This window comes from Podarcis filfolensis (genome assembly GCF_964270895.1).
Source record: "Podarcis filfolensis genome assembly, chromosome: 7".
NCBI lineage: Eukaryota > Metazoa > Chordata > Lepidosauria > Squamata > Lacertidae > Podarcis > Podarcis filfolensis.
Window position 1 is genome coordinate 69,441,506 of NC_139603.1, and position 22,860 is coordinate 69,464,365.

The window sequence follows — 22,860 nt, forward strand, 5'->3', positions numbered from 1 at the left end:
ATTTCCCCTTACATCCTATTAGTGGCTGACTTAATTGCAGTGAACATTCCCATTGGCTTTAGCTTTTCTGCCTTTATATGACTATTATTGTTGGGTAAGAAAGCATTTATGCTAGTGTGATTTTATTTGGTTATTCAGTCACATTATTTGCTTATTTAAACAGGTGGTTTCCCTTTAGTGGGATCACTGAGCTGGTAAATAACGTTCTTCAGCCACAGCAAAAACAACAAAATGAAAAGGAGCCCCAGACGTAAGTAAGCCGCTATCTGTAGACTAAGTACTGCTGTAGCATTAAAACATACCACAGAGTATGTTTAAATAATATATAACATCCTTATAAGAACATCTTTCAAATTGAGGCTGCAATCCTGTGCATGCTTGCTGGGTAGTAAATCTTGCTGAACTCATTGTGACTTACTGCTCAGTTAGCATCTATAGGATTAGCTATATAACTGATTCTGCTTTTCAATCTTTAATTGGCAAAAGGAAATTGAACCTGGCTTCAGGTTTGGTTGGTTAGGAATGCTTCCTGCTCTGTAGGGGACCAGCTTCTTTCATGAACTTCATGCGCAGAACTCCTTCAAAATTAAGATGACTGATATGCATGAAGAGCTTGAATTTTCAGATCAGTTGTGTGAATGCCCCTGATAATTATTTACACATATTTACCTACATCATCACTGTGTCATTCCTTTACAATATCTGTCAAGTTGCAAGGCAGATATTGTCTTCTGTGTTTACCATCATGCATAAATGGATTTCCCTTAATGAGAACCATATGAAAAAATGGCTCATTTTTTAATTTAAAGATGTGATGGTTGTGACAGAAATGGCAAAGTTCGGAGACTCAGACTTAAGCTTAATCTAGTGTTAGAGAATTATACATCAAGGATATTAAAAACTGAACATATAAGGTTACATTGAGTATTACTTTTAAGTTTATTTAAATGGCGCTCTCTCTCCCTTATGTCAACCAAATAACTATTCTGAAGCATCAATATTATTTATTTATCTGCTAGTAATACAAAGGCTAAAGAGAAATGGAACAAAATGTTTTCCCCATCACACCTCTACTGGCGTGTGAGAGTTGTCCTTGGATCTTCCTGAACATGGTTGATTGTATTGTATTATTACTTGGGCTTTGCAACTTGATTATTGTATTTAAATAATTTTTTATAGTTAAAAATCCAGGCTGTGAATTAGAGTCCTACATGCAGGTCGTGTACTTATTGTTTGACTGAGACAAATAAAAGTTCTGTTAGTTTTCTTGCTATACAGTGGAGAAGCCTGAATTTAATGTTATTGATTTAATGCAAAGTGATTCTTTTGAAAGCCTATGAATATCTTTTAGTGATTTTTTTCATACTGAATTTATTTGAAAATCTTTTGTTTTCTATAAATTTGATTATAACTTCATCACTGAACTATCCTTCTAACTTTTGCCATTCCTTGAGGTCTGTTCTTTTTTTTTAATTGATTCTTAATTTCAAATAACAAAACATACCCATACAAGTAAAACAGAGCTTAGTAACTGCACAGAAAAGAAAGAAAAATAGTGGCTATGGCTGTAGTTTTAGATGTTTCAAGAACGGCAATCAAATGAAAATGTCTCTCCATAAGTTTCCATAAGTTGATGAAGGATTAAAAGTGTGTTCGATTGTCTTAACAAAGTCAATAAAAGGATACCATGTCGTATAGAAGGTGTGATTCTTCCACTTGATCAATATTCATTTTGTGAAATGGTTAATTTGTTCAAAGCAAGATATCTCATACCCAGTGGCGTAGCGTGGGGGGTGCAGGGGGGGCGGGCCGCACCGGGCGCAACGTCTGGGGTTAGGGCAAATCCATGGGTTAGGGGGCGCAAATCCACGGGTTAGGGGGCGCAAATCCACGGGTTAGGGGGCGCAAATTACTTGCCTTGCCCCAGGTGCTGACAACCCACGCTACGCCACTGCTCATACCTAGGAAATCCAGGCCTCAAAAAGATTTGTATTTAAAGTTTTCCCATTGTTTTGCAACCACTAATGTAGCTGCAGTTAATAAATGGGGGATGAAGTCATTATTGGTTATGTTATTAATCTGAGCGGTAAAATAAGATAATAGGGCTTATTTTGGGTCTGGTTGTAGTGATTGCCCAATCATTTAAATTAATTAGTTGAAAAACTTTCTCCCAAAAGGGAATAATTTTGAGGTTGAACCACCACGTGTGTGTACTAGAGAGCCAAGGAAATTGCATTCCCACTAGCAAAGGTTGAATGTGTTGTGATTAATTCCATATAGTCTGTCTGGGCACATGTACAGCAATGTGCTATCTTTAAAGCATTTTTATGACTATTTCAAATTTGCTGACCCTGTACCTTTGGAAGTACCTCGTGAAGTATACCAATCTCCACCTCTGCATTGGAGGAAGGATTTTGTATCAGTATTGTGTTTCCTTTTTTTATTTATTTAATGTGTGTTTTGTAAAAAAAAAAGGTCTGGGTTATCTCACTTTAAAGCAGACCATATCCCTCTTCTTTTATTTGGTGTACTCAGGTCATTTACGTTGCAAGTTATTTCAGCTAAGTGTGGCACTACAGGATTAATTTAAAATTACACAGCATCTACCAGGCAATAGATCTATTATGCATCATAGTAATTTCAGTGTTATTATCATATTCCATCAGCACAAAATAAAGATGCCATTAATTCCAACAGGGATTAACTTCAACATTCAAACTCTCCCTCCCCCTGCCTTAATCCCCCAACCTTCCCAACAGAATAATCCCTACACCTCTGGTTGGGAGCAGAATAGTCCATCTCTTCCTTCATGCGCCAAGTGCTCATGAATTAAGATGAAATTGGGGGTATACCAACAGCTTCCATCAGAGCTGTGAAACAAAACATACATTACGACGATAGTTCAGGAATATTAAACCAGAGCTGTAAGCAAATATATCTGCAGACGCAGATTTGGGGCAGTGCAACCAAGCCTAGGAGGCGCCACAGGATGTTGCAACTATGATGTAGTGAATTGAACAGAACTGAAGGTGAAATGTGGCCTCACACAGGGTCTCACTAAAATTTGAAAGACCTAAGTTTGCCCTGATGTATGTTGGTTCAGATTGCTAAAACTGTAGAATTAAAATATTCAGAAATATGAGACTAACTACAGGTTGCTATTAACTATTCAACAACCACAGGGTGTTAATTCTTTCTTTAGAAAAGCATTTTAGCATGTCTGGTATTTCCAGTTTCTTTTATAAAACCACATTCCTAAGCAACTTGGCAGTTCCCTTGAAATTAGTTGTTCTTAATGCCATATGGATTAATTGTGGAGTTAGATAAACATGTAATCTTATTTGTTTCTATGTTAAAAATTCTTAATGACTAAAATCTGAATCTTGTATGAGCTGATGTGATATAAACAGGTTTATGTAGTGGTTACTAGTGCCTCTTGAAACTGGTAGCATGTAAGGCAACCAACCAACAGTAGGTGGAGCCAGAACCAATGACAAGCAGAGTTAACCCATTTTAGCTTTGTCCTCTGAATATTATGCTATGTACAAGGGCAGGGCCAAGACATTTTGGCACCTGAGGCGAACCATAAACTCCCACCTCCCTCCCCACGAGGGAAGAAGGGGTGAGTGAAGATCTACATCAGTAACAAGGTGGGGCACAGTAAACATCTGTGTTGGGATCTGCTACCCCTGTGAATACTGCCATCTGAGGCAGTTGCCTCGCCTTGCTTCCTGGGTGGGCTGGATCAGCTATGTGCAGTTGCTCTTATGTGCAGTATTGTGCCTCCTGTCCTGTCCCTGATCTCTGGATGTTTAGCTGGAAGTCCGAACAGAGTCTGTGTATATCCAATTATACATGTTTAAGTTCTGCATGCAGGATCTGAGATGTATTTTTGTAAGGTTCATAATGTCATGGAAAGAAACTACACATGTTCAACTTGTACATGCATGTGTTCTATTCATTTCTTTGATGTGTGGAGGCCAGACATGGGGATTCTGCTTCTGTTCCATGTATTCAGTGAACATTGTTTGAAAAGGGCTAAGGTCAATGAACAACATTAATAATTATACTAAATAGAGAAGAATATATAGCTAGCAGCAACTGGTTTGTGGATTATGTTTTTATTATTTGGAATTCTCAAGGAAACCTTCTTGCCTCTGATCTTTAACCACATGGGCATCCTCTTGGCCCCATCGTACTTTTCCTATTTTGTGGTATACATTCTAGCCAAGGTTCTGTTATTGTGGTGTTGCATGTATGTTCCAAACTAAAGGAATAATATATACCAACTTATTGTTAATATTCAAAGCTTTAAGGCCCTGTTATGGTTGTGCTTGTAGTTCCCCGACTGATTTTCTCATCAGAGTTTTTGTTAATGCAAAGTAGCTGCAGGTGACTTGAAGTGGGGATTTTGAGTGGTGAACCATTTTTCTCTTCAATATGCCGCTTTAGCTACTTTTTGTCCTGAATGGGAAAAGATATGGAGATCCCATATTTTTCCCCCATGGGTGGGGGTAGGGGGGAGATTTCTTTCTTCAAAGAAAGGATCTGGGAAAGAAAGTAGAGTAGAAAACTTTATAAATTTGGAATATCATGTTGTGTGTTTAAGTGTGAACTTAAAAAGCGTGAAGTAGCCCCACATATGTGCATAAAAATATTATGATATTAGACTTATGCAGACCAGACTCCCAAAGCTATAGTGAAAGCAGAGAGTTGGAGCCATATGTCTGTGGGTCAGTAACCAAATAGCATTGTTGTGTTCTGATTAGTCGAGACAATTCTATTCAGTGTAATATAATGAGATTCCTTCTGGCTTTCTTTTCTTGGCTCACAATGGTGCCTATCACTTTGCCAAAAAATGTGTATGTTTTCTATTCTGGCTCCTAGGCCTAACCTATACATTTAGAGTCTCAACCCTGAGACATCATTGCTGATGGTACTTCTATGGGATTTCCTCAATAAAAAGCCAGAGTGGGGACTAGTAGGATTATCCAGTGTTGTCAGTATTAGCTGTGGAAATACATGTGTTGCTAACAGTGAAAGGAAGCTACTATATGTGTTTAATTATATCTTTCAGCTGTGCCAGTAGCTTACCCATATTATCTTGGGCCATGTTCACTGACCATGCCTAATATGCGTTGGTATTATGTCATCATATGCCCTCGCACAGTTCATTTATGAAAACAAGAACACTCTTGTGTACTTATTTTCACAACCAGGCTATTAGTGTGACCTACCCACATTACACATTACTGTAAGCAGTTCTCTACCAGCTGCACACTATATTCATTTACGTTATTTATTCTGCTTCAGTTTAGTACTTTTTAGGTGGCAATCCCATACACACTTACTTCGGGGTAAACTCCCCATTGAACTTTGCAGGACTCACTTTTTAGTAAATCTGCACAGGGTTGGGCTTCTGAATCTTGTGATTTAATATCAAAGAGATTTATTTATTATTTTGGTTAGAAACAGATATTTTCCTGTAATATCTTATCAAAAGTTCTAACTGAACTTCACAAGCTGTAGTGTATTATGTGTAGTACCTGGATCATATGGAACTTTCTCTGGTTTGTAGAGAGGAGAGGGGCAAGCCTGTATTCAGTCACTTGAACACTCTTACCAGCTTAGTACCGTATTTTTCGCTCTATAACACGCACCAGACCATAACAAGCACGTAGTTTTTAGAGGAGGAAAACAAGAAAAAAAATATTCTAAATGAAATAGTGGATATATGATTTTTGCGGTTCATGCTGTGGCCACAGACATGTGATCTGACAGTGAGTTTGGGGTAGCCCAATGCAAAAATCCTGAGGATCCATGTGGATCCATGCTTTGTAACCACGGAGGAGGGAAGGAAGGGGAACCATGGATCCTCTGCTCACGACTGCAGCAGATCCCCACCACCACCCGCAGGCATTCGCTCCATAACATGCACAGACATTCCCCCTTACTTTCTAGGAGGAAAAAAGTGAGTGTTATGGTGCAAAAAATACGGTAAATATTAGAACCCTGTATGTCTGCGTGTTTCTGGATCATCAGTTTATTGAAATCCGTGCTGCTTTATTTGCGGGGAGATTAAGAGCAGAATGGCTATTTAATGAGCATTCATTCTTATTTGGTTGCAGGGAGGTTGGATGACATTGTGTCAAAGCAATGTTATCCTGCACATTATAGTGCATTTCCCCATCACTTTTGTATCTCAGAAAGTCTTTCCCTACCAGAGAAAATGGCACTGAGTTTATCACCCTTAACTTCCATGCTAATAAATGAGTTTACAGAGAATCAACTGTATTCTACTATAAACTTACAAATCTGGTTCCAGATACTGCATGTGGTCAACTGCCTGAAAGCTGGACATATACCATATTTTTTGCACCATAACACTCACTTTTTTCCTCCTAAAAAGTAAGGGGAAATGTCTGTGCGTGTTATGGAGGGAATGGCTACGGGTGGCATGCCTACGGATTTTCCTCCTCTAAAAACTGCGTGCGTGTTATGGTCGGGTGCGTGTTATAGAGCGAAAAATACGGTAATTTCATATAGCCAGGTGACAAGATTGGCTATGTTTCAATATCTGCAACTTACACACATTATGGAACAAATAATAGTTAAATATAGACCACCCTGTCAGAATACTAAATTTGAAAGGATAATGATATATGCTAACATAAAGAAAAGACCTCTTACCACTTTGGCAGCAGTTGTGGTCTGGCATGGCTGTAGGCAAGCAGGGGTTGAGCATAGGCCTTCCTGTACAGTTGGCTGGTGTCATCATGAGCCTTGGCCAACCATGGGGAGTGTCAGGACTCTCCTTAATTTCAAAGTCAAACTGGCCAATCATAGCCAATTTAGGGGGTGGAACTATTGGTGCAGAGCAGATTGAAGCCCACGGTTGGTAGACTTGAGTCAGATCTTTCTCAAGCACATTAAACCAGCTGCACTTGTTTTCAGCATCACAGTTGGCAATGGGTGTTGGGAAACTTGGATGCTCCTAAAGAGACTTAGCAAGTAGCCAAATAATTTTGGCAATAAAGTGGCTGAACATTGTTGGCAGCAGCAGTGGAGCCTTCAGAAGAGGCCAAAGATTGCATGTAAAAGGAAGTGGAAAAGGGATTTGAGAAATTTCTGTTTGACCATAAGACAAACATAATGGATATGGATTTTTAAAACAATATCAAAAACATTAATAAGCACTAATCTAAATGAAAGTTTTTAAAAATCCACCAATCAACACCCCATAAATTAAGATAAACTTATTTTGCTGGAGATGTAGGAGATTAAGGGCTGGCTATCTTCATATTTTCTAGAGTTGTGTAAAAAACAACAAACCAAATCTGGAATTTGGTTCTCAACACAGTTCGGGAAATTAGATGATATAATATGTCAAGAAGCTCTAAGAATACCCTTTTGTGTATATTAAAAACAGAAATGAAAAATACCCACTTAAAATTGGTTGCTAGTTTATTACCAGGAGCAAGATTATGCATTGGTCAGCTTTGGAAAGAAGAAAAACGGCTCCAACATTAAAAGAATGGTTACAGAATATATGGACATATCTGAGAAGAATTCCAAATAATCAACAAGACAAATTAATAGAAAGATGGACATTTTAAATTAAGTATTATAATAAAAAGTCAATCCTTGCAACTCTTTCCCATCCATATGATTTTGTATTCTTTCTTTTAACATATTCACAGTCCCAATCTATTACTCATTACGTATCCAAACAAAGCAAAGAAGGGTGGTGCTGTGAGGCTGTGATGAAACACTTAATGATATCTAAAGCCACTCATGTGGAAAATTAGAAACTATTCTGAAGTTTTGGTTTTTTTTAAAGTCCAGTCTTTTTGGAGAAGCAGGTTTGTGGCACAAGAGTTCCAAATCAGCTTTAATTGAGCAACCTTAATTTACCAGCATTTGATTGAATCCCTCCTGAAAATAGTGACGGTCTGGAAGTGCCCCCTTTGTTGGGTTTCTGTATCTGTGTAGATTCCTTCATTCTGTGGGTACATTTATATGTGTATTCCTGGAGATGTCATGTACCTCATTTTCAATGGCAATACTTTCAACTCATACTAACAAAAGTTTTGAAAAGGCTCCTGCAGAATCTAACCAAAAGGGAAAATAGACCTTTATGACATGGTGGATGGAAGGGTATGTATTGGTCTTCTTGCTTGGTTCACATCTCCTGCCACTGGACAATATTGGACTTCATATAAGCATTATAGTAGACTTTAATAAAGAACTTCTGTGAACTACTCATGGACTGTTAACACTGTGTGGGGTGGGCCATTGGGAGGATTTCCCCCCCTTCCCATTTGTTCTCTTTCTTGTGTGTTGCATACCTAAATAAAATCATTAAAAAGGATGGGAATAGAGACAGTGTGTACCAGGGACTGGGACCACAAATCTACTAGGGATGGGAACCACCAGGGATGGAGAATCTGTTAAACAGGCTGTAGGGCAAGAGCACCTTTGTGCTTTAATTTAAGCAAGTTTAAAGTGATACATATTCTGGAATTGTAGTGGCTGGTGCCCATTAGAACTGGTAGGGTAGAAGGCAGAAGGGTTAACAGAATCAATTACTTGCCAACTAAATCTAGTTTTGCTCCAATCTTTCTACAGACTGATATTGAGGAGTTAGCTAACAGGTGGTACCACCCCCATAACTGGCTGTAATTAAGAAGTCAGGCAGGAACATAGGAAGCTACATTAAACTGAGTTAGAGCCACTGGCTCATCTAGCTCAGCATTTATGCTGACGGGCAATGACTTTCCATGGTTGCAGACAGGAAACATCCCCAGCCCTACCTGGAGATGCTGGGGATTGAACCTAGAACTTTCTGCCTGCAAAGCAGATGCTATACCACCTGGGTAGCAAGTTTGCATTCTTTTAATAAATGAAATTAATGGTTTATCCTCATTTTGGGTATGTTCCCCCAACACCCTTAATAGCAGTGTCTTATAATGTGTTACGCCTGCCAACCTAGCAGTTCGAAAGCACCCCCGGGTGCAAGTAGATAAATAGGGACCGCTTACTAGCGGGAAGGTAAACGGCGTTTCCGTGTGCTGCGCTGGCTCGCCAGATGCAGCTTGTCTCGCTGGCCACGTGACCCGGAAGTGTCTGCGGACAGCACTGGCCCCCGGCCTCTTAAGCGAGATGGGCGCGCAATCCCAGAATCGGACACGACTGGCCCGTATGGGCAGGGGTACCTTTACCTTTTTATAATGTGTTACGGGAGCTGGTGGCGCTGTGATCTAAACCACTTGCTTATCAGAAGGTCGGCGGTTCGAGTCTGCACAATGGGGTGAGCTCCCATTGCTCTGTCTCAGCTGCTGCCAACCTAGCAGTTCGAAAACACAACAATGCAAATAGATAAATAGGTATCACTGTGGCGGGAAGGTAAATGGTGTTTCCGTGCACTCTGGTTTCTGCCATAGTGTTCCGTTGTGCCAGAAGTGGTTTTTTCATGCTAGCCACATGACCTGGAAAGCTGTCTGTGGACAAACGCCGGCTCCCTCGGCCTGAAAGCGAGATGAGCGCCGCAATCCTATAGTTGGCTTTGACTGGACTTAACTGTCCATGGGTACTTTATCTTTTACTTATAATGTGTGAGGCTTGTGCTTGGTAGCTGCTAGAGTAGGAGTAGGGAACCTGTGGTCTTCAGATGTTATTTGACTACAACTTCTACCACCCCTGACCATGATTGCTGAAGATCATGTGAGTTGTCCATCTGCACAGTTGGGTCTCTGTACAGAGTGTCTGGTTCATACATGGTACTGTCTATGTGGTGGAGGTGATGAGATGCATCTTTCCCCACACAATGTAAAGACTTTCAGTGGCTTGGTAAATGCTTGAATTGTACTTGTGGCATAATTGTATCTGTGGCTGGGAATTGCTGTTTCAATATGTAGCAAGGGCAGACATTTATCCCCGATCTAAGTTTATTTTCCTAACCCCCTCACTTGGCTTTATCATGTTTTGCCCCCTGTTGTCAAATAATTCTCTCTGTGTATTACTGTTTGCTGCCAGTGCCTCTGCCCTATTTTTTAAACTTTGTTTTAATTATAGAAACAATTTTAATCTGCTGCACTAAAATCATTGCATCACCAACTGTACAAGTGCAGGGCATAATTGGCTAAAGCAACATGTATTACTCCAGGCCTCCCCCCGCCCCACCCCCCTGGTCACACATACACAGCTCTGAACAGCGTAAGATTAGATGATGGAGTGGTAAACACTCCTGATCCCTGACTATGCTAGCACACCCAGCATTGTCCATGCTTATCTCCTATTCATTAAAAAGGAAAGCCATCAAGTAAGAACAATACTGTTGCAGCAGTAAAAGGATACAAGTTATTTAATAATTGAACATTCTCATGAATGTTGTAAATGATGTGGAATGAACTCATTCTAATCCTGATACTGTAATGTCCAGGGGTGTTATATTTCTGAGTTAAGGTAGACTGATCTATTATTTGGCACTTGTTTATTTTTGTCACGTGAGATGAAGTCTTACAGACAGTTAATTCTGCATTTACTAGTGTGGGTAATATCTTTTCAGTAGTAACAGATTTTTTGGCTTCAAACAGATGGCTCTTATCTGCTGTACATGATATATTAGCTGAAATGACAGACTTTTCATAAATGCACTAATGCTTAATTTTGTTATTTTTGCATCATCAGTTTTTAAATATTGTGACCCTTTTACAGTGGGTTAACCACTGTATGACTAGACTAAAAGTATAGCTTACGGAAAGCATGTTGTGGGGGGGGGGTCAGGTACAAAGTTGTGCATATGAAGTAAAATTTGTGCATGCTGAATTTTTTAAAGCCTACCTTCTTAACTGTTTTTAAAAGAAATTGCTGATTAATGCTTTTTTGGATTCTTTGGACAAGTAAAGTTTCAAGTCAAATATAAGTCAAGATGTGATGAAATTCATTAAGTCAACTGGTTAAGATTTATAGCATGGCTAAGGTCGTAAATATCAATGAGAGATAAATATCAATGAGAGATAAAAGTAAACAGCATTAGATATGTAATGCAGGTAAGTATTATCAGCCGGACAAGATAAATTCTGTTTTGAAATAGGTAAAGAATTCTCATGGTGTCTCTAGCTGAAAAAGTAAGCAATGAAACGACTTTACTGAAGAGATTAAAACAGATGTATGCATTCTGAGGAAGCTTACAGTAATAAGTGCAAATCATAGTTACACCATAAATATATAAGGAATAATATGTAACTTAGCATTGGTCTCACAATTTTAATTGACCATATGGTTCTCTTCTACACATTTGCTTTTGAGTCCCACACTAAACATTGTACTTACAAAGCACTTGCTGGATGGCATATTGGCAGGGAGCCAGACTTGCAAGATTAGTAAACAAAGACGAACTTTATTCAGTACTGAACATTGTGAACAAAAAGGGCAAGCAGGCAGGTCTGCCAAAACAATTCATTTTCTTCTTCCAGTTCCTCTTCCAGTTATTTGGTCTGATTTCATAATATGCAGTTGCCTTCAGAAGGCTGTTATTAGTTTAAAAATTGTTTATAATGCCCACGCTAGTGAAATATTATTGTTTCAATGGATTTTATTCCTTTTTCCTTTATGTACATTTACCTAATATAGTTTTAAAAGCTCAAAATACTAAATCCACTATTCCTTGTGCTTGTCTGTTGTGGGTTAGTAGTGAAGCAACAGGCACTGGCACACACCTGCAAACTCCATTCCCTTGCTCTTTTTAATGCTCAGGTTGCCACCTCCCAATTCAGAAATTATTCCTGTTATTTTTAAGGGTTACAGGATGGGCAGAAGTTCAGCAAACTGGAACCAATGCTGCAGCAGTCTGACTGTTCTGTTTTGCCACCCAGAGCAGATGAGAGTGGGACCCTCAACAGTGTACCTACCTATGGGCAAGGGCTGTAGCTCAGTGCTAGTCTATGTTTTGTGCTGTGTCATGAAAAGGAGTTACCATTAGTCTTCTTCCTAAACTGCATGCTGAATTCTTATATTGAAGTCTCATAGAGTTGCACAGGTATATTTGGCTCAGAATGTTTTATCTGGTTCAATTAGACAACTATGAGGAAATAACATCCAACTAATCCTAATATGTTGATGCAGCGTGTGCTGTAATAATGTGATTAGTTGGTTAATAAAATATTGAAATATTTAAAATGTAATCACTGACAGACCTATTTTCTTATTGCTGTATTTGTTTTATAAATGTTCTACTGTTTGCTTCTGCAGGAAATTGCATCAACAGTTTGAAATGTATAAAGAACAGGTGAAAAAGATGGGTGAAGAATCACAGCAACACCAGGAGCAGAAGGGTGATGCTCCAACCTGTGGTATCTGCCACAAAACGAAATTTGCCGATGGCTGTGGCCATAATTGTTCATATTGCCAAACTAAATTCTGTGCACGTTGTGGAGGAAGAGTGTCGTTACGCTCAAACAAGGTAAGAAAATATATTACGATGAGTATTCCTGATATTTTATTCTGGTATTGTTTATTGCTATTACTTTGAGAATATATGTTATTCCAGATGTGTGAGGTCCACATCAGATTGTTTTGTCTTAATTTTTAAGTGATAACGTGGAAGAATAAGTGTCTGTAAAGACCCTTTCCACATCATAATTGCAGCCTTTGTTCAGAAACCATGGATTAAGCCGGGAATCTTATACCAACTTGCAAAGGACTAAGTCCATTTGAACTTAACAGGGTTGGCTTCTAGGTAGAAATGCATATCAGATATTTTTTAAATAACCTGATAGTTGCAGACCAGCTATTTCGCTCATGGCTTTTAAGGGTAGGAGATTAAATTAAAGAACTGTCTTTCCTGGCACATGAGTGGGTAAGTAAACAAATAAGTTTTTGTGAGAGGCCTTTGGCTTTTGTGAACTTATTTGGAAGGTTGGATTAAGTATCTGAAAAGCTAGTGTACCAAGTCCATTTCTTCTCTTGGCCAAAGGTACAAGGTTAGGCATCTGGATCATGGCATTACCTGGCAGGAGGGAGGAGTAACCATTTTTTCACCAGCTGTTTTCTTACTGAAAATGATAAATGACCACCCAGCCTCTTCTTAAAAACCTCCAATGAAGGAGAGTCCACCACCTTCCGAGGGAGTCCATTCCACTGTCAAACAGCTCTTACCCCCTACAATGCAGTAATCTCAGCTAAAACATCCATGATATCAAATCTCTGCTCAAAAACTTCCAAGGAAAGCGAGTCCACCGCCTCATGGGAGTCTGTTCCACTGTCAAACAGCTCTTACTGTCAGAAAATTCTTCCGGATGTTTAGCTGGAATATCCTTTTTTGTAACTTGAATCCAATGGTTTGGGTCCTACCCTCCAGAGTGGCAGAAAACAACCTTCTCCATTTTCCATGTGACAGCCCTTTAGCTATTCGAAGATGGCTATCATATTGGTACCGCTCCGGCAGGAAGGTAAACGGCGTTTCCGTGCGCTGCTCTGGTTCGCCAGAAGCGGCTTAGTCATGCTGGCCACATGACCCGGAAGCTGTACACCGGCTCCCTCGGCCAGTAAAGCGAGATGAGCGCCGCAGCCCCAGAGTCGTCCGCAACTAGACCTAACAGTCAGGGGTTCCTTTACCTTTACCTATCATATTGGTCTTCTCTTTACCAGGCTAAACATACACAGTTCCCTCAACCGTTCCTCATAAGGCTTGGATTCCAGGCTCTATCATCTTGGTCTCCTTCCTTCGCCTTGCTCTGCTTCTCCAACCCTGAACGTTTGTCTTTAGTCAGAACCCCTGAACTGCTAAAGCCAATGTTTGGACAGAATAGCCACTCCATTATCCCTTCTGCCTGGTTTTCTGTTTCACCACAACAGTCAATCAGCATTTGGGGCCTTCTGAGTATGCCTAGTCCCCATTGTCTTGGTTTTGCCCTCCTTAAGGATTTTTGCTAAATATTTTGGTACTTTTGCAGACCTTGAGATCTTTCTGCTATGCATAGATGGTACCATTTTGGCTACACCACTTGGGAAATTGAGTTAAATCTTAGCATTAGCACTTTTGCAAAGTCAAAAATCTTTATCAGTTAGTCAACGGCCATTGATTCTACAAAAAATAAATCATTCAGAGTATGATAAAAACAAAACAGCATATCTGACCTTCTATGCAGCAGTGCTAACAAACAATAGCACATTGTAAAAAAGGTGAAATACTACATATATTTATAATATTTATCATTTATAACTCAATAGTTTAACCCAAAGTTAGCAGCCACTTATTACTTGCTCCCCTCCCTAACTTTTATTGTTCTGAATCATGCTGGCAGTCAACCATATTTGATTCAACCCATTCCTTTTTAATAGACAAAGCTGCAACAGGAAAGCCAACTAGATCAAATATGCATCTGGCTTGCCAGCTGAAAGAGCAGAAAGTCCAATTCTTGAACTTTTTGCAGTTCCCACCCTCCTTTGTAATTTGAAGGTCGATGGGTGCAAATCAAAGTGGCCCATGGAAAAGGGTGGGTAGGGTGAAGAACTTTGCCACACATTCAAAGGAGATGGGTGTGTGTCTGCTTACCATACCACAGCATTTGAAAAATATCCTGCCATACTTGCAGACTGCGGTGTGAGACTCTTCTCACCAAAGTTCATAAGTCAACAGCACTTTCTATACTGATCATGTGACCACATGATGTCTCTCTGTTTCAATAATGCTGTGTTCTAAAATTCACAACAAATTTCAGACTCCTGACTGATTTTCAGTGTACAGGTCATACTCCCAATAGAGGTCATACTTCCAATTTGTTGTTATTGTTGTTGTTTAGTCGTTTAGTCGTGTCCGACTCTTCGTGACCCCATGGACCAGAGCACGCCAGGCACTTCTGTCTTCCACTGCCTCCCGCAGTTTGGTCAGACTCATGTTTGTAGCTTCAAAGACACTATCCAACCATCTCGTCCTCTGTCGTCCCCTTCTCCTTGTGCCCTCCATCTTTCCCAACATCAGGGTCTTTTCCAGGGAGTCTTCTCTTCTCATGAGGTGGCCAAAGTATTGGAGCCTCAGCTTCACGATCTGGCCTTCCAGTGAGCACTCAGGGCTGATTTCCTTCAGAATGGATAGGTTTGATCTTCTTGCAGTCCATGGGACTCTCAAGAGTCTCCTCCAGCACCATAATTCAAAAGCATCAATTCTTCGACGATCAGCCTTCTTCATGGTCCAGCTCTCACTTCCATACATCACTACTGGGAAAAACATAGCTTTTACTATACGGACCTTTGTTGGCAAGGTGATGTCTCTACTTTTTAAGATGCTGTCTAGGTTGGTCATTGCTTTCCTCCCCAGAAGCAGGCGTCTCTTAATTTCGTGGCTGCTGTCACCATCTGCAGTGATCATGTAGCCCAAGAAAGTAAAATCTCTCACTGCCTCCATTTCTTCCCCTTCTATTTGCCAGGAGGTGATGGGACCAGTGGCCATGATCTCCGTTTTTTTGATGTTGAGCTTCAGACCATATTTTGCGCTCTCCTCTTTTACCCTCAATAAAAGGTTCTTTAATTCCTCCTCACTTTCTGCCATCAAGGTTGTGTCATCCGCATATCTGAGGTTGTTGATATTTCTTCCAGCAATCTTAATTCCGGCTAGGGATTCATCCAGCCCAGCCTTTCGCATGATGAATTCTGCATATAAGTTAAATAAGCAGGGAGACAATATACAGCCTTGTCGTACTCCTTTCCCAATTTTGAACCAATCAGTTGTTCCATATCCAGTTCTAACTGTAGCTTCTTGTCCCACATAGAGATTTCTCAGGAGACAGATGAGGTGATCAGGCATTCCCATTTCTTTAAGAACTTGCCATAGTTTGCTGTGGTCGACACAGTCAAAGGCTTTTGCATAGTCAATGAAGCAGAAGTAGATGTCTTTCTGGAACTCTCTAGCTTTCTCCATAATCCAGCACATGTTTGCAATTTGGTCTCTGGTTTCTCTGCCTCTTCGAAATCCAGCTTGCACTTCTGGGAGTTCTCGGTCCACATACTGCTTGAGCCTTCCTTGTAGAATTTTAAGCATAACCTTGCTAGCGTGTGAAATGAGTGCAATTGTGCGGTAGTTGAAGCATTCTTTAGCACTGCCCTACTTTGGGATTGCGATGTAGACTGATCTTCTCCAATCCTCTGGCCACTGCTGAGTTTTCCAAACTTGCTGGCTTATTGAGTGTAGCACCTTAACAGCATCATCTTTTAAAATTTTAAATAGTTCAGCTGGAATACTATCACTTCCACTGGCCTTGTTATTTGCAGTGCTTTCTAAGGCCCATTTGACTTCACTCTCCAGGATGTCTGGCTCAAGGTCAGCAACCCCACTACCTGGGGTGTACGAGGCATCCATTTCTTTCTGGTATAATTCCTCTGTGTATTCTTGCCACCTCTTCTTGATGTCTTCTGTTTCTGTTAGGTCCTTACCACTTTTGTCCTTTATTATGGCAATCTTTGAACGAAATGTTCCTTTCATATCTCCAATTTTCTTGAACAGATCTCTGGTTCTTCCCATTCTGTTGTTTTCCTCTATTTCTTTGCATTGCTCGTTTAAGAAGGCCTTCTTATCTCTCCTTGCTATTTTTTGGAAATCTGCATTCAATTTCCTGTATCTTTCTCTATCTCCCTCGCATTTTGCTTGCCTTCTCTCCCCCGCTATTTGTAAGGCCTCACTGGACAGCCACTTTGTTTTCTTGCATTTCCTTTTCATTGGGATGGTTTTCGTTGCTGCCTCCTGTATAATGTTGCGAGCCTCCATCCATAGTTCTTCAGGCACTCTGTCTAGCAAATCTAAATCCTTAAACCTCTTCTTCACTTCCACTGTGTATTCATAAGGGATTTGATTTAGATTGTATCTTACCGGCCCAGTGGTTTTTCCTACTTTCTTCAGTTTAAGCTTGAATTTGGCTATAAGAAGCTGATGATCTGAGCCACAGTCAGCTCCAGGTCTTGTTTTTGCTGACTGTATTGAGCTTCTCCATCTTTGGCTGCAGAGAATATAATCAATCTGATTTCGATGCTGCCCATCTGGTGATGTCCACGTGTAGAGTCGTCTCTTGTGTTGTTGGAAAAGCGTATTTGTGATGACCAGCTTGTTCTCTTGACAGAACTCTATTAGCCTTTGCCCTGCTTCATTTTGCTCTCCAAGGCCAAACTTGCCCGTTGTTCCTTTTATCTCTTGATTCCCTACTTTAGCATTCCAATCCCCTATAATGAGAAGAACATCCTTCTTTGGTGTCGCTTCTATAAGGTGTTGTAAGTCTTCATAGAACTGGTCAATTTCAGTTTCTTCAGCACCAGTAGTTGGTGCATAAACTTGGATTACTGTTATGTTAAAAGGTCTGCCTTGGATTCGTATCGAGATCATTCTATCATTTTTGAGATTGCATCCCAGTACTGCTTTCGCCACTCTTTTGTTGACTATGAGGGCCATTCCATTTCTTTTGCGGGTTTCTTGCCCACAGTAGTAGATATGATGGTCATCCGAACTGAATTCGCCCATTCCCATCCATTTTAGTTCACTGATGCCCAGGATGTCAATATTTATTCTTGCCATCTCATTTTTGACCACATCCAACTTACCCAGGTTCATGGTTCTTACATTCCAGGTTCCTATGCAATATTTTTCTTTACAGCATTGGACTTTCCTTTCGCTTCCAGGCATATCTGCAACTGAACGTCCTTTCGGCTTTAGCCCAGCTGCTTCATCAGCTCTGGATCTACTTGTACTTGTCCTCTGCTCTTCCCCAGTAGCATGTTGGACGCCTTCCGACCTGAGGGGCTCATCTTCCAGCGTCATAACTTTTATATGCCTGTTGTCTTTGTCCATGGAGTTTTCTTGGCAGGGATACTGGAGTGGCTTGCCGGTTCCAATACTTCCAATAGAAATGGCAAAAGGATTTATGAATTTTCAACTGATGTGTACTGATTGACCTCAGGCTAGTGACGTAGTGGCATATAGGAAGCGGGCAGCAAAGTGAAAGCACACAAGTTTAACATCCCAGTACATTTTCCACATTGTGGCTGGTATAAAATATTTAATCATTTTAGAAAATGTTTCTTTAATGTACTTTTCCCAGGAGGAAATGAAGGCTGAGGCCCATATACATAACTGAGTAAGTATAGAGTTCTAGGAATTAAGGCCCATTTTCCAAAGGCTGGAAGACAAGTGAACCCTATGAGGCCTTAATCATATTGACGAAAAGGAGTAGGGACAAGCATCTGCTCTATCGTAGGAAGCTGCAGCTGCAAACTGGATTTCCCAATCTTAATCTTGTGCTCTTTTAATAGTGAAAAACTCAGGATAGAGAAAAAATTGACCACTCTGCACCCTCCTACAGATTAATAGCAAAGAAGCATAGCCATAGGAGTTGTTTAAGGTATTTATAACACAATGTGTTTGAGCAAGGTACTTTTGCCTAGTAATGAAGGGTTATCACTTCAAATGGGAGAATTCCACAAAATCAAGACAGGCAGAATCCACAAAACACTTTCAGATATGCCCTAGCTAGGAAAAAGTTGTGACAAACAGCATATCAGGAAAAGGAATGGAATATATGTGCAAATACTGACCTAGAATAGGCTTTACCAGTTCTGGGTTTCTTATGAAATGGAAGTTGACCAGACTTTAGCCTTCTTCAGCCATAATGCCATAAATGGACTTTGGGCTTGCATACTTCCCATACTGTATTTTGCAACAGAGGTCAAAATAGGCAAAATATGATGGGTGGAAAGCAAATTTCAAACCATGGTTTTCAGGTATGGTTTTATGGAAAATTATAGTTTGCCTGAATTAAACTCCGCATAAACTAAAATTTGCTCAAACTATCAAAGAAGGGAGAGATGCAGAAGTGGGAGCATAGAATCATTGAATTGTAGAGCTGGAGTATAGGACTGCAGTCTAAAATTGTATTCCATATTCTTCAATATACCTAAATTCTTCATTCGATATAAATTGTGAGAATCAAGCAATTTTGTATAATTTATAATACTTGTTTTGTTAGGCTTGTGAATGGGCAAGAAGCCTGTAGGTTACCAAAGACCCTCTCCTAAACTTTGGGAAAATTATTTAGACATGCACCCTCTTTTATGAGATTTCAGCAGGTATTGACTGCAGACTTTTACCGTACCTTCATAGCTGCAATGTCTGGAATCTTTCTATTTTTTGTCTTTTTATATGAAAGGTAACTTTCGTAGGAAGTTTGATTCTATGACCAGTACTGCATCCTAGAATTATGCCTAGATGGTTTTGACTCCTTGTAGTCTGCAATTTCTGTGTAGTGTAGAATCTTCAGTGATACTGATGTTTCTGGAGGACTGAGATATTAGATGTTACTGCTGGGAGCTATTGTACTCATTTCTATTAAGACACTCACAGCTCTTGGCAATATATATTTCATATAGCTTTTATAATGATAGTTTCTTTGCAGTCTATATACTAACAGATATTACTGGTGAGGGGAGGTTTCAGAATAGAAGTAACTTTCTTTTTCTCTTTTCTTGTTCTTTCTTACTTGCTTTCATGGATATGCTCTCCAGGAGGATAAAGTGGTTAGAACCTTTTTTTTGTCTCATATAATTTATGTTTTGGTATTTTATGTTCAACTGGGTTGCATTGCTGAGGTGCATTATGAGTGCAAGTCAGTTTGGCAGTACTGCTGGAACATGGGCATTTTCCTATTGTTGCTTTTGTAAACTATATAAAGTCTAAAGAGGAGATGCACATGATGAGATACTGGGGACATGCAGAAGATTTTCACCATGGAGCCGCAATTGGCTGCGGTTACATGATGCACATCCACCACATGTTTGAAGATGCAACTTCTCCACTTCATACTTTATATGTTTATAGTGGTGAGGAAGATACACAGATACTATGTAATGTGACCTGGTTTTCACTAAAGTCAGTAGTAGTTGATCCTTTTCAATTAAAGGCAAACAATGGAAATTGAATTTCTAACAAAAATTAATCAAAAAGAAACCAACCTTGTGATATATGAAAATTCTCTCTTAAGCAAAGTATTAACATTAAGCATATATTTGTTTTGCATTTTGCACATGATGCATGTTGGAAATGAATAATATCTTCCTCACTAATTGCTTTTCTCTTTAATATTGCAATATGGGATCATATTAGGAGGAAGAATCTGTTGTATAATAGCTATATTATTTGTAGCCTCTTTTACCCCATGTTCTAACTGGGCCTCAGCAAGTACATCAGCATATTTATAGCTGTATCCAGAGAGCTCACAGTATAAGCTTAATGGGTAAAAATGCAACCTTAAATTTATTAGTGAGCAAGCCCATGAACACTAATACATTGGGTTGTATTCAGTGCTGCTGTTCTGCTTATGCAACATGTTCTCACACGCTCACTTGAACTTCCCTGACCTCTCTTCCCATTCTGGGGTAGATTTTTGGGGTGCACAGGGGGAGAAGAGGAGCTCTGCTTCTGTGGGATAAAACCCATACTTCCAAGTTAGCATGCAAAAGCTTGCAAGACACATGCCATTACATAACAAAACCCTAATAGAAGCTGGTTAGATAATGTAAAGCTGTAGACCTTATTGACCTTTAATCTGTAAACATTGATTAATATCATTATGTCCCACTGCACATATAATATGGTTTTTATTATTAATACAAAAAGAATGTTATAAATGTAAACCTAAATTTTCTTTAAATGCTTATTTCATTTTAGTTGCTCGATGAATCCATATTGCATGAGTTATATACTAATATACACAGGGCAGTGTCTGAGTAAGTTATACTCAGGGTAGACCCATTGAAATAATAACTTAGTTTTGACTGACTTAAGTCCTTTGATTTCAGTGGATCTACTCTGTGACTTAGTTTGCACTACTCAAAAGTAAATGGTGTTTTAAGAGCACTCTCCCAATCTTGTGTTCCCAGCTTAATAGCTGATAGAAAATAATAAGCAGTACATAAGGTCAGAATAATATAATGTGTTGAATACAGGCTTAGCCATGCTTAGAGTAGATCCACTGAGATCAGTGGGACAAGTTAAATGATGACCAGCCAGTCTCATTGATTTTCAGTGGGTCTCCTCTAAGCATGGCTAAATTTGTAACCAAGCCAATGTTCTGGGAATGCTGCTACAGTTTATTTTGATGAAAAGAAAGAATGCTGCTTTTACAAATATTACAATTTTAAAATACTGGAAACACTTGCTGCTGTCTATCATCTTTTGTGTAACTGTTTGAAATGAAAATAATTTGCATAAGAGCACAGTTGTTCAGTAAAAGTCATTAGGGGGTTGTGCCTAAAGTCACTTATGCAGTTATTTAGAAGTCACTGGGGTAGTTAGAATGTAAATTTGAGGACTGAAACTCAGTATGCTTAAGATCAAGCTCTAAAGCATTGTTTAATTTTTAAAGTTGTATTAATTCATTCTTCTAGCTGTTTTTAATCAACTAAGCAGCTCGGAGCACTGGACTTATATTGGAAGAGAGGGGTATAAATTCCCTCCAAAAATAATTAATTTATAAGAAACCTTCTAGGGTTTAACAGGGTCGTTCTTGGTTTCCCCTTTGTACTGCAAACTATTGTGCTCCATTGCATACTGTTCTGTACTTCTATAAGGGGGAATATTGCTGCTTCTTTTGAAAACAGTCGTGTCCTTATTTATCTATAGCTTTGGCTTCCAAGTGGAATTTAAAATGATGTACCACTTGCTTGACACACTGTTTGTATAAAGTTGCCCTTATTGTGTTGCTGGTTTCTCTTGGCCAGTGCTGTGACTGGCAGTAGTTCTTCAAGATCTTTGGAAGAGAGAGATCTTTTTCAGCCTTGCTGCCTGAAATTCTTTGAGTTACTGACCACCTCTCATCATTGCAGCAAGAAATGAGACATCTTCCTTTGACGCTGGGAGTCTAGGATTGCCCTCAAAATTAGCATTAATATAAATTATTCTGCTTCTGAGGTTTGGATTAGCCTGTAATTTGTATGGCATCACTTGTTCTTAATACATTTGCTTTGATGATTAGAGAAATTTCGTCTAGTCCCCCCCCAACTAGTTTCAAATTATATTTCTAATGTTTGTGGAAAGCTAAGATATAAATTCTAAAAATAAATATAATATAAATTCAAATTAGTTCTCCAAGGGATTCTCTATTCAGCTTTTGAAAACTTAAGAAAGAACTGTAAAATCCCCCTGAATGGCTGATAATGGCTCTAACATGATTTCAGTCAGATTTTTCAGTTCCATGGGCTACATTTTTGGAGCTTCCTTAAATAAGTGAATTTACACCAGGGAAATAATTACTAACTAGTCCTTATTATCCTTATTATGGTCATTTTCCCAATTCTTCTGAATTTTTGGGAATGCATTCCTTTGAGATCCCAAAGTTTGCTGTTGAGCGTGTGTGCAGAGTCCATGTGTGAGCAGTGGGAAGTAGTGCTAAAATAACCAGGTAGGAGAGGTACTACCCCCATGGTAGACAATCCATACCACTGAAGAAAGGCCTCTGTCGTCCCCACCAAATGCCTCTAAACACACTGAGCAAGTCTTGCACATGTGCATGTCAGGGCCAGCCCATGTCCAAAACCAGAACTGGGTGAAACCTTCTCAGAAAATGAGATTCGATTCTGGCACCAGCAATTTCTGGGAAGAGTCATATTCCCAGAAGGAAACCACAACACCTAAGAATACACCCCAGCTCCAAACCCTCTATCCACCAAATCCTGAAGGCTCTAGATCATTTGCCCTTGGAAATCTTAGCAACTCCACAAGTAAAAGTGCATATGAGAAGGTGCAACACTTGCTTGGAAGCACAGAGCACCCAGTGTTTGGATCTTACTCAAGAGACGATATCCTTTTAAAAATCGTCAGGATAA

The 22,860-nt window shown here is 39.6% G+C and overlaps 1 protein-coding gene across 22 annotated transcripts in view; it reads left to right on the forward strand.

Annotated features, from left to right (window-relative positions):
• RIMS2 (regulating synaptic membrane exocytosis 2) overlaps positions 1 to 22,860 on the forward strand; it is a 338,908-nt gene that overhangs the window by 47,411 nt on the left and 268,637 nt on the right. For 10 of the 22 annotated variants that reach the window (XM_083621699.1, XM_083621715.1, XM_083621704.1 and 7 more), the window contains exons 3-5: positions 164 to 250; positions 12,253 to 12,463; positions 19,543 to 19,554. In XM_083621699.1, the coding sequence (XP_083477825.1) occupies positions 164 to 250; positions 12,253 to 12,463; positions 19,543 to 19,554 (310 nt within the window). The remainder of the gene's footprint in view (positions 1 to 163; positions 251 to 12,252; positions 12,464 to 19,542; positions 19,555 to 22,860) is intronic. The other 12 variants (XM_083621705.1, XM_083621723.1, XM_083621721.1 and 9 more) reach the window with 3 other exon arrangements.